We start from the raw sequence: 18,893 nt of genomic DNA on the forward strand, positions 1-18,893 counted from the left end.
CTACAGAAAAGTGTTTCTCCGAGCGTGAAAGAAGCCCACAAATACACATAAAATTGCCGCGCGACTGGCCACTCTAGGCACTCTGCGTGTATTCACGGGCTTCTTTCACGCTCTGAAAAACGTTTTTATGTAGCACGTGTTGAGCAACAGAAAGCTGTATCGGGAGTTTTTCATGTCGATCTACAATATTTTCATTCGCACTTTTCATATAATTATAATATTTGAGACATTGATTAATTAATTATGACTAGTTATGTAATTAGGTAGCATGAAAAAATTTATCTGAGAATCTCCAAGTGACAGCAAACAACATTACCTTGGTTCTGTCCAGCTTCGTGGCATTCGCATATTTTTTAAACTCTAGCTAATGTTAGCTGGGACACCCTGTGTAGCGCCTGCAAGGACAAAAAGCCAGAACCCCACAAATGCCAAGACAAGAACACCAAAGACAAACACTAAGTCAGTTTAGATTGCTGAAGCATTCTTTCAAAACTATATTTACTTTAATTTTGTGGCAATAGGTTGTTTATTAAAAGACAAAGTCAAGGTCAAAGTTTCCTTTCTTGAATTTTGCATCGGAACCTCAGTGCCAGCATATCAGTGTGACCTCGTGTATTTCAAAGTACGTTTGTATATGGGCCATTGTGGGCTCGGTAAATGTTCTTGAAACTTTCCGAGTTAAAGGGACACTAAAGCGAAACAATAAATCAGTTTAGACTAATGAAGCATTGTTTGAGGACCCTGCAGGCAGTCATTTAAAAAAATAGTTTGATTATTAGATGAGAAAATGAAGATCTAAGTATCAGTATTCGAATTTCGCGCCGAAACCCCAGCGCCGGTACGTCAGCGTGACGTCAGGGATTCCAAAGTATGTTTTCGGATTTGGGCTGCGTTGGCTGAATAAAGGTTCCCGAAACTTGCCATGTTTAATTTTTGGTTCCTTTAGAGCACAATGTAGTCAATCTGTACCGCTATATATAATTAGTAGGCCCTAGAAGATGCCATCAAAATCCAAGACGTCACAGCCCCCAGGTGCGGGAACTTATGTAGGCGTCGCCACCCGTATTTCGTTCTTGCGCTTTTTCTGGCTTACCAAACGTCTTATCGTTGTAAAAGTGGTGGTTTTGGTGTTGTAGAACGGTAATTTACTGATGCAGAAGAAATCGTTTTCCCCTTTAGTGTTCCTTTTAAGTATTCGGCTCTTCTAGAATTCACTCTGTATTTACTAATAAGCAATTAACTATGGACATCAAAATCTATGACATCACGTTGAGCTGGTGCAGAAGCTTCAAGCTGGTGGCGACACCACGTTTTTGTTTTTGCACCTTTACAGGGTTGCCAAGCCTCTATTCAGGGTAAGAGTGGCTTTCTTTGTGTTGTGATAACTTTTCTCTCTAGTGTCCCCTAAAAATTCACGCAGGCTGAAACTGATAGATGCAATGGCATGCTCACACAGCCAAGTTTTGGTCACGCTTTTCGGTTCCAAGCTACACACTCGGACAACTAGAGAATTAAATCTTAAATTGTGGAGTTTTGCGTGCCAAAACCACAATCTGATTATGAGGCACGCTGCAGTGAGGGACTCTGGATTAATTTTGACCACCTGGGGTTCTTTAACGTGTACCTAAATCTAAGTACACAAGTGTTTTTGCATTTCACTCCCAGCAAAATGCGGCTGCTGAGGCTGGGATTTGATCCTGCGACCTTGTGCTTAGCAGCACAACACCAAAGCCACCAAGCAACTACGGCAAGTCGAACTTGAGAATTCTATTGTTTTTCAGCATCCACAGAAGCCAAACAAATGGTCTCATGCTTTACAGTTGGCTACAAGAAAAAATCTCTATTTCTGTTTCATCAAAGTACAGTAGGGCTAGCTGAGGCTAAGGTTGTCACATGGCTGGTTTTCCAACGACACAGCCATTTCTTTTCTTTTTTTCTGATGATGTTCGAACCCTACACTAGCCTTCCATTTCCCAGTATGATAGTTTATGAGAAAATATTCCAAAAGCCAGGGGAACTCATGCTTCAAAGTGTTGTTTACACTGGCTTTACTCAACAAAGTATAACAAAAACATAGACGTTTCGCCACCTATGCGGGTGGCATCGTCAGTACACAAGTACTGTGTACTGACGATGCCACCCGCATAGGTGGCGAAACGTCTATGTTTTTGTTATACTTTGTTGAGTAAAGCCAGTGTAAACAACACTTTGAAGCATGATAGTTTATATTACTTTTATGACTGCTATGTTGTTTTGTGGTAAAATTATGCGAATGTATTTGTCCCTAAATTAGCACATTATAAGCTGCATCGCAAACACTCTGTTGGGTGTTCATACATTGTAGACAACTGTCAAGTCACAAGTGCATTTGCTAGTTCATTCAACTTTTCACCACTGCGTTGCATGACAGAACTCTTCACCCTTTAACTTCTTTTTTTTTCTCTTCTGAGCTTTCTCTGACAAGTCCAAACACATCCTCTGCATCTCGCCAATACATGTCCTCGGTAATCTACCATTGCCAGTGCTTATCTTGCCAGCTGACATGACCAGTTCGGGCCACATAAGTGAAACAGACACACACTGCTCAATCTCCATTCCCCACACAACCCCACCTACATGACTGACAAGTGTACCAAATTTTATATTGCGACTTCGAGTAAACATTAATTATATGAAGCTTGTAATTGGTGCATTGCCAATTTATTTTGCTCCATATATTTTGTTTGTATATTTGCTCACAATGCTCTTCACAAAAACAACCCCCGACCCCCCTGGTTTCTTGGCAAAGATGGGAACCCTGGTTGATGCACAGCTGTCAATGTGCGTGGTACAAAAGGCATACTTTTCTTTCTTTCTCTCTTGAACTATACACTTTTACAACTGCACGCCAACCAGCCCAACACCATACTTTCCTGAAACAGAAAGAGCTTTTTCTTGTAATCTTTGGCCCACTATCTTTTCCAACCCATGAGTCATGACCTATAACCCATGCCCCACATCCCATAAACGTTCTTCCTTACTTCAGGCACGTAAGCTATAAACAATTTGTAACCCTGTGTTGGTCACACGTAGTACTACTGCAGATCGAGAAGCTCAATCCTGAGCCTTGTGCCCATGCGACACAAGAATTCAGCAATCTCACCAATCCTGCTTCCCACAAATGTTTCGGTGCCACTAGTGCATCTCACATTTACATACATAGGGAAGGCAAATATGCAGCAAGACATAATTCACAAGCCACATTAACAACATTCGATACACACTGTAATTAAGAGCGTGACTTGAATCAGAAAATCCACACCTGGCACTGTGGTTCTGGCTTGGCAGGAACTTATTTTTTCTCCTCCTCCTTCTAACGCTACAAATGAGCCCCATCCTGATGGTGAAATTTAGACACCATCTGTGCCCCATACAAAGCTACCACTAGTGGAAACCATCCACTTACCTGTGGTGTCTTCGGAGCACGACAGCATCAGCTCTTTTCCAGGCAGAAAGTCAAGGCCATACACAGGTCCGCTGTGGCCTCGCAGCAATTTGCTGTCACTGGCAAAGTGAAACAAAACACTTTCTTCAGGCAACCCCAACGACAAGTCCCCATAAACCAAATACCTGTGTGCAAAGGAACAATTAGTCGGGAACTTTATTTCTTACATGAAACTGCCCACCTAACTCGGTAGACCAGTGGCTATGTGTTGCACTGCTGTGGGTTCGATCTCGGCCGCAGCGGCTGCATTTCGATTGGGGGCGATATGCAAGAATGCCCGTGTGCTTAGGTTTAGGTACACATTAAAGAACCCCAGGCGTTTAAAATTATTAATCTGGAGTTCCACACTACAGTGTGCCTCATAATAAGATCCTGGCTTTGGCACATACAACCCTGTAATTAATTTTCTGATGAAACTGCCATTACAACTTCATTTACAATATTTCAAGAACTGATATTTCTAATGCAACTCAAAGATTTAACTGTCCTATATTGCATATATGCATATATTGAGGCCAGCTATTGGTATAAGGCTTCATTTAAATCAACCAATTTAAACATTCTGGCCTCCCAGCGCAGAGCAATGCGGCCAAATGTGGCTGGTGTGAAGACATTTGCAGGCTTAAGTAGCCATGACAATACTTGATATTGCCACTATGAGATGCTCCTATAGACCCAGCTGCATTAGATTGTGCGTATTCATGGGGGCTCTCTATTCTCCGCTCTTCTGCAAAGTATCTCCAACTTTATAATATGTAGCTGTGTTCATAAAGCCAAGATGCAAGGAACAGATTTGTTTCCCTGTTGCATCTTTTCACAAGAACTCATAATTCTGTTCTAGGTTATTCAACTTGCGATGACTCAAACAAACATACATGGTCCTCAGGACTTTGAGTGAACACCAATTAACTGCACATTAAAAAGTCTGCTTCAACATAAAGTGCACGATAATGACGATGGTCTATCAGCGTTCCCCTTTATATTGGGTGTCAATGAGAGTATAGACCAGGGACTCGTAAGAAGAATCAGGTAAAAAAAAGAACATAAAGGTACACGAAACCTCGAAAGTAATAAATAATGAGAAAACAAACAAACACTTTTCAGGGTGGCCAGACAAGACATAGTATTAAAGAACCACAAAAGAATTTGTAATATTTCGAACACCTTAACTGTCACCTTGGCCTCAAGAATTGCAACATTGTTGCAAATGAGAAAAATGGCAAGATAGCACTGGGGGGCCATGGTGATAGTGATACACAGTCTACATGGAAGCTTTGATCTCAATGTGGTGTCTACAGCAGGCACCACTGTTTTTCATTCCATAATTATTGGTCAAACTTGTTGCGGGATTCAGTTCATACATGCCTATTGACAAGATTCTATCAATGGGGATTGTTCTAAATATTTGTGAAGTGTTTTTACTGCTAAAATGTAAAATGTCAATCTAATGAAATTCACAACTCTAAACAGTTTCTCGGGGCAAGTACAACTTCATTATCAAGGTTTAACGGTATCTAAATCATGGCAAATTATTTGCAATGCATACACATCCACACATTCTAAAACTATAAAACAATGATGAACTCCTAAATGTGCTCTGTAGCACTTTTTGACTAAGGCCAATTTCTTTAGACATCACGACTAGGTGGATCAAAACATCAAAGACATCAAAACTAGGTGGATCTCATGTATGATGATGATGATGATCTTTATTGGCATCCCTTTTGAAATGGGACAGTGACGAATAATCACCTGGCGTGCTTGAGCTATACTAGACACAGAGCAGCACAATATGACAGAGACCAAGAATATGAAGACACATACACAGTGCTAGCTTTTGACTAAACATTTAATTTGATCACACATGTTATTTATGCAATGACAGTGCATCAAAAATAAATCCAAAGAGACAAACATATAAATATACAGTACAGAACACACACATGGCGTCACTGCAATCACATCACACTTGGTCATTTCAAGGTGATGATTTTAGATATATCTTTTCTTTCTCCTATAAGGCCAAAAATGGAAAGCTCAAAGATTTTTCTTTCATTTTGCCCATTTCATGTGCTTAAATTATCCTGCATGTCGTTCTACCCTGGGCCCTGCTAGAATGGTTATGTTTTAGTAGACTGGGACGCGGTCGCAATTTTAACAGTGGATTCCTAGATGGCCTGACTGTGTTTTTTCGACACTGGCCTGTTTGACCTATGTACACACTATTACATGACAAGGTGTAGAATATACAATGCCTTGAATGCAATGCACATGTTTTCCACGGTGCTTTATGGCACAATCAGGCTTCTCTCTCCTGGCTGCATTAACCTTTTTGCAAAGCCCTTGCAACTGTTCAGGAGCCTAAAAAACTACGTCCACACCGCACTTTCTCACTATCCTATGTAAGTTATACAAAATCATGTGCATGTATGAAACTACGGACACCTTTCTTGCTTTAGTACTGTTGGTCTCCGCACTGAATTTTGCCCTACACTTCCTACTCACATTTTCAGCTACGGTTGTCAAAAGAATCAGACGATAGCCCGAGTCACTAAGACGTTTTGCCTGGGCTCACAAGCTTGTTTCAAGCTTATGCTGACAGACTTCATCAGCAAAATTCGCAAACATGAACTTATCACGACGCGTTTTGCCACATAAACGATTTTTAGTATTCCCTTCCTCAGACCAAATTAATATCATTTGGCCAAAGGTATTGACAGAACGGGAGCAGTTAAATTTCAATATATTGTCAGGGTATCATGCGAGCTGTTTTGGGAGCACCTTTTCTTTTCTGTCAACTCGACCTATGTGACGTGGAATGGGGACATTATGAGACCCCAAAAAAAAAAAAAAAACAGAGTAGGTACAGGATCATGCATCACTCCATGCTTGAGTGATCAGTTTTTAGCAAAGCGTAACGAAGCCCTTGACGAGTGTTTGAATCACACGGATGTTGTTGCTGTGTTTAGATTCGTAGACGACTATTTAATTGTGACCAATAACGAAGCCAACAATTTTAACTCGGTGGTTTCAGAAACACTAGCCACGTTTACATTGGAGTTATCTTCTCTGGCGCTGATGCATGAAATGCTTAAGACAACTTCATAAGATTTTTGGACTTAGGGCTGTATTTTTTGTCAAGACACATGTGCTGGAGCTATGAACCTAGAGGCAATAAGCTTGTACTTCTGTTTACTTCCGCCCACTCGAAATTGTTAAAATGCACCGTGATAAGTTCGGGTTTCCAAAATTTACTGATGAAATCTTGTCAGCATAAGCTTGAAATAAGCTAGTGGGCCCAGACAAAACGTCTAAGTGGCTCAGGCTATCCTCTGATCCTGTTGACCACCGTAGCTGAAAATGTGAGTAGGAAGTGTAGGGCAAACTTCAGTAAGCAGACCAACAGTACTAAAGCAAACAAGGTGGCCGTAGTTCCATACATGCACATGATTTTGCATAATTTGCTAAGAATAGGGAGATGGTTCGGTGCAGACGTAATTTCTTCTGCTCCTGAACGGTTGCAAGGGCTTTGCAGAAAAAGGCTAATGCGGACAGGAGGGAGCAGCCTGATTGTGCCATACAGCACCGTGGAAAACACGTGGATTGCATTCAAGGCGTTGTACTTTTGTCATGTAAGAGCGTATACATAGGTCAAACAGGCCGGTGCCTTAACCAGAGACTCGAAGAACACCAGTACAATGTCGAAAAAGCGGTGTCAGGCCATCTAGGAATCCACTACCGGAATTGCGGCTGCGTCCCAGTCTATAAACACAACCATTATAAATAGGGCCAAAGACAGAACGACATGCGAGATAAACAAAGCATACGAATTCGACAAAATGAAATAATCATGTGCGACCTTTTTAGCTTTGACCTTATCGGAGAAAGAGAAGAGGTATATAAAATCACTGCCTTGAAATAACCAGGTGCGATATGATTATAGTGATGGCACATGTGGGTTCTGTACTGCATCTTTATCTATCTCCTTCGTTTTATTTTCGATCCGCTGTCATTGTATAAACAACAAGTGCGATCAAATAAAATGTTTAGTTGAAAGTTAGCGCTGAGCATGTGTCTTCCTATTCTTGGTCTCTGTCATACTGTGCGGCTTCGTGTCTATTATGAATCCAAACCAACTAGCCCGGCAATGTGTCGTAGCTGCTTGAGCTAACCAGGTTTTAACTACACCTATTGCAGTCTAGCATTTTGCTTATCTCGCCCCTCCTTGATCTTTCCACTCTTCATTAAAACCTCTATCTCTATATTGTAGTTACCTGTAGATCTGTAACCAACCCAGCTCTATCGATCTCTTCGCTACTTTTTTTTGTTACCTATACAGTAAAACCTCACTACAACAAAGCTGAAGAGGGAGGCAGAACTACTTCGTTAAACCCATTACTCTGTTATATCATCTGTTGCTTGTACTGCACTACGACTCCCTTAGATGATCTCAAGGGAAATTTTTCTTACTTCGTTGTATTCCATTTCGTTATAACAAGGTTTGGCTGTACACTAATTATTTCTTGCTTATCCCTACCACTAACCAGTTAATGCTCCCATCCACTTTGAATCCCAATGCTTCTGGAAGGTGGACGTCCCCTACGGTTCTTGCAGGGTTAATGTCTAGGTACTCCATTACCATGTGCTGAGCTGTCTTTTGATTTTTGCTGCAGCAGAGACATTCCTCATCCTGCCACAAATATTTGCTCTGGTATGCTTTTGTCCTCAGGCAGCCAGCTGAGGTCCCAAATAGCAACCCATTGATTGCCCTTTGTGTTATCCTACAAATTTTCGCTCCCGATTTCTTTGTATAGTAAGGGAGTGTGCTACCATATTATGGCAGAGAACAATAGTGCCACTGTGCTGACACTATGGCTTCCAAGATCCGGTGTTGCAATGGATCAATCTACAGTAGGCTGCACATGAAGAATGTTGTGACAAGTGCTTCCAAAACCAGCATGTACACATATGCCAGCAAATCACTTCGTTGTAGACTCTCTCTCCTTCATTATAATTTGTACAATGTGAATGATGTGTGTAGAGTGGTCAAACGCATGATCTAACAGCACCTTTGTTCTTAGTGCCCTTTCTCATGACTGATGGGGACCAAATTAGCCGATTGACCTTTCTAGATAAGTTTTACTATATACAGCGTATTCATGTCCCTGGCTTCGCCTCACTGAAGCATGACTTCCTTGTCATTGAAACTCCTCAACCTCATTTTCGTAAAGTGTGAGTGATAACCACATCTGGAAGGACCAACTGGCCCATTTCGTTAATAGTTCATTGCGTTGGAAGCCAACACTCAACATTGGAGCAGGGGTGACAAGGAGGAACTTTGGATAGATCAGAAAAATGCTTGATTATTATTTTTACTTTACTCTAAGGCGTGCCTATTTTATTTTTAAAGAATATTGGGCCAAAAACTGCCTGCGCAGTGCAATTGGGTACGAAAACAAAACCGCTCTCGCAATATTCGCATGTTTTGCTGCATAACACAAATGTATTATGGCGAAGCTGACTTTTTCTTGGTTAACAATTTTTCTTGTTAAAAATTGGCTGCGAATTAGATTTTTACTTTGTTTAGAAGCTTTAATGTAATTTCTACTTTAGTTTGCTACTTTGGACAAACACAATGTGGGCGCCTTTTTGATTTGGGATGTCAGAATCGGGCAATTACTGCCAAATGAATCAGCAGTGTTTCTTAACGTTTTTTTTTCTGCACCTTGTTTAATTTGACCTGCTGGATAATTTTATCACTTTCGCCATTCCCGTCAAAGTCGAATTAATGGGAGTCGGCTGTATCTTGAGTTGCAAGAAAAAAAAATATTTGCTTAACTGTAACTAATATTATCTAGGATCTTAAATTTTTAGTTTCCTTATAAGTAGCAGAATATTCATTTTAAAGTAAAGTATAACAACCCAAATTTATATTCACTTCATTATATCCAACAATTCGTCATATCACGTTTTGGCCGCATTTCTTAGACTGTGACACATCCCTTTCAAATGATGCATCCAAGGCTGACATAAGACAGTCTTATAGAGGGCAAACCTTTCGTCAGGGATGTCAAAGTGGTCTGTCTCATCAGCATCACAGTACAGCCTGACTTTGCTGATGTCCACATCAGGTGGATCAGTCCGGAGGGGACGCGGCAACAGACTCCAGAGCCGTATAGACGAGTCTTCGAAGCCACATGCCAGGAGGCTGCCATCTTCTACTTGTGACACTGAACTGAGCCTGTTCGTGTGCAAAATATGGCAGGATAAACTTCATCAGACAGTTTCAGAATAGGAATTTTCTATAACATTAGTTATCTAATGGTGAAACTTCACTGCGCAAAAGCAAAATAGAGTGAAACATCAATATAACAAACACTGATATAAAGGACTACAAGGATATAACAAAGTAAACAAAATGCTTCTTGCCAATGTCAGCATGTAATCAATATATGCTTATAATAAATAATAGATATACAGTTACACCTTGATATAACAAACTTCAATATAACGACATTCTCGATATAACGAAGTATTTAACTTTTCATAACCTGTCGTCGACAGAACACCATGTATTAGAACCTCAATATAATGAAGTGTGTTCGTATGCCATTTCAATATAATGACATTTCACTGCCACCATAAAGGAATGCCAAGACAATATATGGAAACTTCTGCCGATGCTGATGGTCAAATGATTTAATTACAAGGGGCTATTTGCAAACGCACCTCTCAAATTATGTGCCGCGTGACAAGAGTGACCACTGAAGTGGAGCAGCTTCGTGTTATGTATATCAAGCCCAAATATGACAAGATCCTATCGCGCCCCGCGAACTGTGTGCTTTAGGTGCGAGTGAAAGTGCGCGAGGGTAAGAGAAGAAAGATGGTGGCTTCACGAGTGCTGCCTTCCTGCACCAGCAAAGGGAAAGAGGGGGAGCGAGCTCGCAGTAGCGCAATCAAGCATGCGAGGGGGCGATAGAAAGGGAAGTGGGGGGTAAGTCTGTGCGTGTCTCGTCCGGTCCGTGGCTGCACATGGCTGTAAGTGCGGCCGAGTGCATACGCAGTCACGCACCCTGCTTTACAGGTAATCTGCCGCGTATGCAAGAAGTGGGCATGTCGAGACGTCGTGGCATCATGTAAGCATTCTTATCGCGCGTTTACTATTGAAAGTTGCGTAATTTCGAGTTTGGGTGACCCACTGGAGCAAGAGGCAGATGAAGCATTCGCTCAAAACTGCTGGCGCTTTTCCTGATAGCGTTGTCCCAGTGTGGGCAACACTATCAGCTGCAGGGGCGGAGTGCATGTGAAAGCATGGCTGGCTTCGCTTAATTCGTACCACCAAAAAGATATCATCGAGGCATGTGCTTGAAACCGTATCAATCATTGCTGACTCCCAAATTTATCAAAATGAATTGTTTTTCTCATTCAAATTTGCTTTTCTTCGGTTGCTTGATAATTCAGAAAATTCTGCAGCACCTTTCCGTGTAAGAAAAATTGATCGGTGACTGTACTTATTTGCATAAAAGGTCGAATTTCAATAGAAAATTTCACTGAGGTTTCACTATATTTACGGTATCTTCATGTCAGATGTCATTATGACAAAGTTAGAATGTACAAACCAGGCTCTGGATATTCGCGACTAAAGCCAAGGTTTCAGGAATGGCCCTCGGCCACGGAACTGTGTTGTATAGCAGTATTCAGCACAGAAAATTTGTTTTGTTTTTGGGGGGGAGAAATTCGTGTTCAAGATTTGAGACACAAGGGAATCGGCCCACCCAATTACGGGAAACTTATACAGAACTGTAGATGCAATGAACAAAACTGAAATGCCACCGTTATGGCCCCTTAAAATCTGATCACCTTTTACTCGTTTTTTACTGACAGGCTACCCAGCTGACCAGACCTTTGGCTTTGAATGGCATCAGACGTACTGAAGGACATGGAAGTGGTGTTTTTAGCACCTAGTTAATGTCTGTTATGTGTACAATACAACTGTGTAGAAATAAGACAATATTCTATATTACATTACAAAAATTATTCTATTTGAACAGCACTACTTAGATGGACTGGGAACAAAGGGAGTAATATTGAAACACCGCACCTTTACATTCTGCAAAAGAAGGTGCCTAATATAACTGGACATTTGCTGCTACAAGTCCCACTTCGTGCTCACCCAGACAATCGGTCATTGACTGTATAGAGGCAGATGGAAGGAATACAGGGGGCCCCTTCCTTAACATTTTTGATGGCCTGACGCAAGGAGGTTAATGATTCCTTGCAGAGTTCAGCAGACGGTGTCTGCTTAGTGTCAACGCTGATCCCTCTGGCTGCTGTTGACGATCCCAAATGCTGCTGCGGACCCAGGGCTTGCGCATCTCCATTCATTTTTTCATAAGGAAGCTGTACTGCAAATTGAAGGGCAGAATAAGGAAGTGCGCTCAACACTGCATTCATTTATATATTTATACTTGTGGGCTTCCTTAGTGGAGTACTGCATGATTTAATAAGCAAGTTACATAATTTGTAATCTATTAATTAGAGAGCCATGTATTACCTAACGCAGTGCATATATAGAATCCAAGATTAGTTGTTAAGCTATTTGTTTTTCAAGATATCCTCCAAGACCCAAAAACACGCCAGAAGAAACCAACATACATCACGCATGCAGAAAAAATCGAGAACACCATACGACATCCTCAACAATGAACACAAAGGAAATAAATGCCTTGAGATTGCACATTTAGCAGCAGTTGCCTGTAGAGAGCGTATGTGAAGCATTTGCAGGGTTGTAGCATTGCAGTCAGCACACATCCCTGAACCATGTTGCTTGTCAATCACAGCTATGCATAGAACATGTCAGATAAAAAGATCATGCCAACTGTGCCAGATGCCATGATTATGAGTATGTTCCTTTGCAGGCAATTCAAAGCAGAACTGTTGGCAGATGCAGCTGTTTTTACAGCATGTTGCTGTGACTTGTTGGTATGATTACCTTGTTGCTATGGTTCTATTACATGCAGCCTCAAGACATGCAGGGAAAAAGCTTCTGTTGCACAGAGGTGCTTGCTCTGGCGACCCTTTATCATTTTTTCCTCATTGCTTTATGGTATAGCATAGTATAGTTAGTATGTTCTTGTTTACTGCAGTATAATTGCAATTTTTACAAGAAGTCCACTGGTGCCCCTTTGGTATCACTTTTACCCATGACAATACTGCTTGCAACATTGGACAGAGAACCCAGATTTATGGTAATGGAGATCTTAGATTAAAATAAATATGCAATTGCTAAAATGCTTTATCATGGCTGTCAGTACTTTCCAGTGCTGAAAAACAATTTAGACAATAAAATAATTTATTCATGACAGCTACTTCTGTATTATATGAAACAATGAAAGACTGAATTATTAAAAACACACCCCGTGAACATGCATGTTCTTACCATCAATGTCAATGTGAAGGTTGAAGACTTGAAGCAGGATGAGATTGTCACTATCCTGAAGAAAAAAGAAGAAAAAGAAAACATTAGCTTACAGGAAAGTCTGTCCCTCCATGAGACAGCATATCGGACAGGACGGGATTCCTTACCCTGAGAAAATTTAAGACATATTCCAAGCTGTCATCTGAGAGTTTTACAGAATACTTGTTTTCTCTGAAAAACAAGATGAAATGGCTTCATTTTATAAGCACGCATGTTTTTATTCACTTACTGAAGCATTGCATACAATAAAGGTGCTTAAAAAGAATCACAATATCAGGTTAAAAATTTCATTTCACAATTTCACAATTTCACAATTTCACAATTTATTTATTTATTAGTAAAAATACAGAGAATTGCATGTGCGTAGTATACATAAGGAGGTCCCAAAGTCAAAGACTGTATCGGGACCTCCTGCTAAAGACACTTATGATGTTATACAAAGTTTAAAGCAACAGTAGTATAGATGAGAACAAAGAGTAATATCGAAACATGTTTATAGCATATGAGTAATAAGAACACTTGTTAACAGCAGGACAATATAAAAAAACGGAATAAAAAAAAAATGAGGACTGGCATATTTCAACTTCGAAATATGCCAGTTTACAAGGGCACCACTATTTTCCTATTATGTCAATAACAGTAATCCATAATAATGATTAAAGAGCACGTCATTCAATTTTGCGAGTATTATGAAGATGAGAAAAAAAGATACTAGTCTGTAACAAAATTAGGTGGTGCCCAAACTATGCTAAGTAGCTTCCAGAATGCAAGCACAGTGTAAGGGGTATCAAAATAAAGTAAAATAAATGTATTCGCAACTCATCATTATTTCCTGGTGCTCTCATGGTAGTAAAACAGTACAGGAAGCAATGCTCATATTCTACATTCATTAAGCACCACACAGCTTTGTAGCACTGCAGCAAACCACTACAAGAGTAAGTCTCAAATGGTGCCATTCAAAGTACGGTGAGTCATTGTTGGTACGGTGCATGACACAATGTGACCACAGAGACCACCTTTCTGACATACTTTGGTTTCTGACATACTTTGAGCACCACGATATCTGCCAATGACAGGTCCCTATTCAAGACAAGTCTGTCCGTCAAAACGTCCTACGCTTTCCTTGTTGGGCTACTGCTGACCATAACCCAGTGGTGACAAAATATACAGTTTGCTTTTGACACCCCTATTAGTAAACGCTTGCAATGAAACAACTTACAACAGATTCAGACTGATTATGATCGCAGCGTAAAGTGTATTACCTGAATTCTTTTACATGAGGATGGGATGGTACATCTGATGCAGAAGTTATACTGGGCAGCATGTCTGTGATCATACGATATTGGTCTGATGATAGAAATGTGGTCCGATGACGACTGTGAAACTTCTGAGCTGTGCACACCATTCGAGAAAGGAAAACAGGTCTTGTCAGCTCACAAGGAAAAAAGCTGAGAATCCCCTCAAAAGTAGTCACATTAGGCCATGGCACACAAAATAAAAGAAAGCAGGAACAGTAGATGCAGGCTGTTTAGGCTAAATTCCATGAGAGAGATTTTGTGCGCGACAGCGACGAGCGGCAGCTTCGAGTGACGAAACAGGCCGTCGCTTGAACAGATCACTCAGTCTTGTCGCTCAATCGCTTGGTTCTGGAAATCCAGAATTTGTTGCTCGTCACCCAGAAGTGCTATGAACAACTATGAAGCCTGAACTAGATGTACATCACTCAAGCACTACCAATTGTCGCACAGAACAGGCAAACAATTTAATTTTTATGTGTGCGAAGATAAGAACCCACTGAAAGACCTTTAAAAATATTTTATGGTGCTTTTTACAGTAAAACACATCAACTTAGATTAATAAAGCAGGCGTCATGACAGTTTCGACGCATATTTGTTCCTTCCTACCAGCAACACCGGGGAGACGTCGCTCAAAGTCATCGCTCACTTGAGGTACAACTTGTAGGCGATGAGCAAACGCGACAGCCATCGCCATTGCATCACTTGTTACTGTCACGCACAAAATCGCTTGCATGGGGTTTATACTTTTATCTTACAGCAACACCACTAGCATCACTGACAATTGAAAAAAAGTACACACAGTCTTGTAGCTGTGACAGCTGAGATTTGTATTTGCCAGAGCACTCAAGACTTGTTATAAGGTATGGCAGCAATACTGTTAGCACATATTACAAAGTGTGTCCTTCTATTCTCTTATTTTCATCCAGTTCAAAGAAACCATACAACAGCTATAAACATGCATTCTGCAGAAGATACTCCTGTCATGTGAAACAAGCCATCAGCTGACTAGATGCAGGATTGAAGTAGTGTGCCATGCAAAACGAAAAATATGTGGACCTTTTGATTTGTTGTTTGTTATTCTGTAGGCATTTGAGCAATAACAAAGCAGGACGATGACTAACACCAGCAAATGCAGCCCAATGTCAACTACTACCTGAAGACTTCTGACCATTGGTGATGAGTTCAAGGTACAAATGCACAAACACTGGAAACAGGATGAAGGTGAGTTCGGACTTGAACGGCTCGCAGGCATCGGCAATGAAGTTCTTAAGCCTGCACATGAAAGAAAAAGTGACATTACTAACGAAACTGTTTCCCAGATGCCACTAAAGGCATATGTATATATATGTTAGTCAACAACTTTTGCGCAACAGATAAAAAGAAAACAGGTAGCGACAGCTTTTCAGACAGAACTACTCAGCAGTCGTGAATGTGACGACGAGCATTGACAGCTGCGCTACCGTACCAATTCTTTCAGAAGTTAGCAGACTACCGTAGAAATACAATGTTCTATGGAAATATATTGACACTGAGAAAGTAATTTTGAGTAGATGGGCAGCTACTTGAAGATAAAAACCGAGTGCTGCAGGGTGGGTACACGATTAACGATGCAGCCTACAAGTTCCGCACTTTTTGGGAAAAGAAAATAAAGAACTAAAAAAATTAGGTTCGTCGTAAACGCCGAAAGTTGCAACTGCTAAAGCAATAAAGTAACTTACTTGCTAAACTGCTGTTCGACGGCTTGAGCGTCCTTATTTACAGGGCTGTAGCTTAGAACATTTTTAGCTCCCGTCTCGGAAGCCACCGTTCCGTTCAACGCAAAGTCGGCTACGCTTTGCTGCAGCTTCACGTCGGCTTTCTTGAAGGAATCGCAGTCCTGCGGTACAACATTGTTCAGGTCATTCTACAGATCTTGAATGAGATCAAACATGACGCTATGAAGCAGCGGTAAATATTTTGTCAAAAGGTTTCATGTGCGGACGACAACTTGACGTGAACTCACGTTCACCACCCACCATGCAAATAAATGCTAAAATAGTTATTACCATGTACTGCCTTCCTTTCAAGTAGCGACCGACTGCTGCAGCAACCATTTCGCTTCTGTTTTTCTTCATAGTCGGCAATCATTGGAGTTAATGTCACATGTTTACACGCTTTCCAATGCTTAACGTGCGCTCAAGCTGCATCGCGGCGCCAGAAAGAAAAACAAAATCGCAGTCACTGATGTCGCCAACGATACGCGTAAACTACACAAGCGCTAACGCCTAGAGAGCCATACTTCATTGCTGTGAAACTAACGTTTATATAAATACCAGTCAGGTTTCTACTAAAACGGTGCAGTTTCCCCAACCATTTACGCCGCCATTCATCATTTTTTATTCCGTACGATTCTTGCGCGAACCGCATGGTCACGGCGGTCCATGAATGGCTACGCGGGAGATGCGAAAATGCACCTTGACAAACAACAGTACTAGCATAGAGTTCTACTAATAGTACGAACGAAAATCATTCTCACTGACCGGGCCTTTCTTGGCTGAGGTGCCACTGAATAAGCACAACGCAACATCTCTCACCCAAGACTGAACTCTTAAAAAAACTTTATTTTATAGTGTGCTGTCTTCACAGGTGTCGAAAAAAAAAAAAAAGTTTGTGCAACCCCGAGGCTGCGAAAGCTCAGACCGACGGCCTTCACACTTTCTTGAAAGCTTCTCCTGCCGTCACGAAGCCCAGGGCCGTGCCATTCAGCTTCTGCGTTTTCTTTCGGCCTTTCGACGCCATGTCGACGCGTACGGTCGCCGCACGAAGCTCAGCCGGACTCTTCCAGCCCGTCAGCTGCTTCCACTGAGACCGTCGCTGCACGAACTCTTGTGCAAAGCGCGAGACTTCTTCGCCGTTGCCGAGGTGCATGCGGACATACTCTTCGATTTCAGCGTTGGAGTCGACGTCTCTCAGCAGCTCGAAAAAAGTCGGCACGTGGACGTACGACGGCAGCTTCCTCAGCCTGTCGTAGCTCCAGCGCGTGAAATCCTGGTCGGCAGCTGTGCGTCGTGCCCATGCGTACTGCTGGATTTGCTGTTGGTTTTTTATTTTGTTCTGCACGGCGTCTGTAAAAGCCTTGCCACCAAGCGACGGGAACCGCGCCATGTTCTCAATGGCGACGGGCTCCTGCTTTGCAGGCTCCTCCCACCGTGGCTTGGTCGGCGTTTTCTGGCACACTTTGGCCCAGGTCATCGGAGCAGTAGCAGTGGCGGCAGTCGAACGGCGGTTGGCCGCAGTCTTTGCTTCGGCTGGCTGCGTCACTGCTGCTGTCACGAAGCTTCGGGCTGCTGCCTGGCACTCCTTATAGCCGCCCCAGGCACCTTCGTGCTGGTTCACCTCACCTTTAGTGCCGTCTTTTGTGCGCTTGTCTTCAGCAGGTAGTTCTGCAGCATCGCGGAATCCCAGCGGAACTTTGACTCGTTCGGCACTGCGTACAAAAGCACACTTCGGGTGCCTTGCTGCAGTCATCGGCAAGGCCTTTATCGTTATCATTGGGCGTGGTTTTTCCTGCAAGTCAACGAATGAAATCTGGCTTTCTTTGAGGATCTTGTCGTCGCAGCCCAAGGGCGGCTTTTCCTTCGCGGGGCTGCTCTCTGACGGCAGTGCGGGCGGTGTCGTACCTGCGGTGACCGTCTGCTTTTCAGCGCTACAGTGTTGGTCTGGAGAAGTCTGATGGCGGAACGGCAACCGGCCCCAGCTCTTGATAAGCTGGCCAAGCAGTTGGAACTCTCGGTCGCAAGTGCGTTTTACAGGCAACGACATGCGGAAGCACCCGGAGGCGAACCAGGAGGCCATGCGGGCTCCGGAGAAGGGTCCGTGCACACAGCCCAGCCGGTCCTTGTAGAGCCAGAGCTCGCAATCGCGGTAGTCATTTGTGTTGGGCATCAATGCTTGTTGCTTGAGCGGTGTGGCGGAACGCAGCTGGACTCTGGTCAGATTGGGATGTTCGTCTTCGTCGTAGGGGGGTGACGTTCCTGATCCGGATTCGGCATTTGTTTCCCCAATTCTCTTCCGCACCGTTTGGATTATGGCACCGCGGCTTTCCGACCGGCCGGAGACTGCGCTGGCCTTCTCCAGCGCGGCGGCTTCTCGGGACGTCGGGGTCATGGGTGCCTGTTCGCCTCGGAACGTGCTCCGCTTCTCGCCTTTAGCACGCGCACGTGGAACGGCCAGTGCTCCTGTGCCTTCTTTTTCGTTCCTACATGGCTATACCATAGCTGGCAGAGTCCTTCATTGTTACTATGTTGTTTACTCTGCACAAATTACTACTTATCTTGGGGATACGTTGCGATGTAACGTGACCGATGTTCGGCATATATAATGTTGCCGTAGAACATGCCATAGAATAAGGAACCACATTGCGTAGACATTGTACGGGAGCGCATATCATGGATTTGAATGCGTGGTTTTTGCTGTTTGCATGCAGAACTTCATTTGGTTCGGTCGGCATTTTTTAGACGCTGGCAACCTCAGCAGCACGAAAAGCACGGCCTTCGGGATTGGTTTCCGCAACTTCTAAAAGTGGCCAAAGATGACGCTCGAGAACGTTTGGTGTGTCATCATCATCATCACTAACAAATAGTGTACTAGAATT

General features: G+C 42.6%; 2 protein-coding genes across 2 annotated transcripts in view; both read right to left on the reverse strand.

The window, feature by feature from the left end:
- The window catches only part of LOC135898737 (TAF5-like RNA polymerase II p300/CBP-associated factor-associated factor 65 kDa subunit 5L), a 31,070-nt gene extending 14,552 nt beyond the window's left edge, over positions 1-16,518 (reverse strand). Inside the window, exons 1-9 of the mRNA XM_065427864.1 lie at positions 16,306-16,518; positions 15,979-16,136; positions 15,414-15,532; positions 14,225-14,354; positions 13,070-13,133; positions 12,924-12,978; positions 11,658-11,889; positions 9,540-9,725; positions 3,446-3,543 (exon numbers count right to left, since the gene is read on the reverse strand). Coding sequence (XP_065283936.1) covers positions 3,446-3,543; positions 9,540-9,725; positions 11,658-11,889; positions 12,924-12,978; positions 13,070-13,133; positions 14,225-14,354; positions 15,414-15,532; positions 15,979-16,136; positions 16,306-16,374 — 1,111 coding nt within the window. The 5' untranslated portion in view covers positions 16,375-16,518. The remainder of the gene's footprint in view (positions 1-3,445; positions 3,544-9,539; positions 9,726-11,657; positions 11,890-12,923; positions 12,979-13,069; positions 13,134-14,224; positions 14,355-15,413; positions 15,533-15,978; positions 16,137-16,305) is intronic.
- A 322-nt stretch (positions 16,519-16,840) lies between these two features.
- LOC135898738 (GRB10-interacting GYF protein 1-like) lies at positions 16,841-18,553 on the reverse strand. Its single transcript, XM_065427865.1, has one exon. It carries the CDS (start codon positions 18,404-18,406, stop codon positions 16,949-16,951), a length of 1,458 nt encoding a protein of 485 aa, XP_065283937.1. The 5' UTR covers positions 18,407-18,553; the 3' UTR covers positions 16,841-16,948.
- Between the last annotated feature and the right edge of the window lie 340 nt (positions 18,554-18,893).

The sequence above is a fragment of the Dermacentor albipictus genome, chromosome 3 (assembly GCF_038994185.2).
Source record: "Dermacentor albipictus isolate Rhodes 1998 colony chromosome 3, USDA_Dalb.pri_finalv2, whole genome shotgun sequence".
Taxonomy (NCBI): Eukaryota; Metazoa; Arthropoda; class Arachnida; order Ixodida; family Ixodidae; genus Dermacentor; species Dermacentor albipictus.

Coding starts and splice junctions, on each gene's coding strand:
- LOC135898738 (XM_065427865.1), bottom strand. CDS start 18,406: ATGACCCCGACGTCCCGAGAAGCCGCCGCGCTGGAGAAGGCCAGCGCA.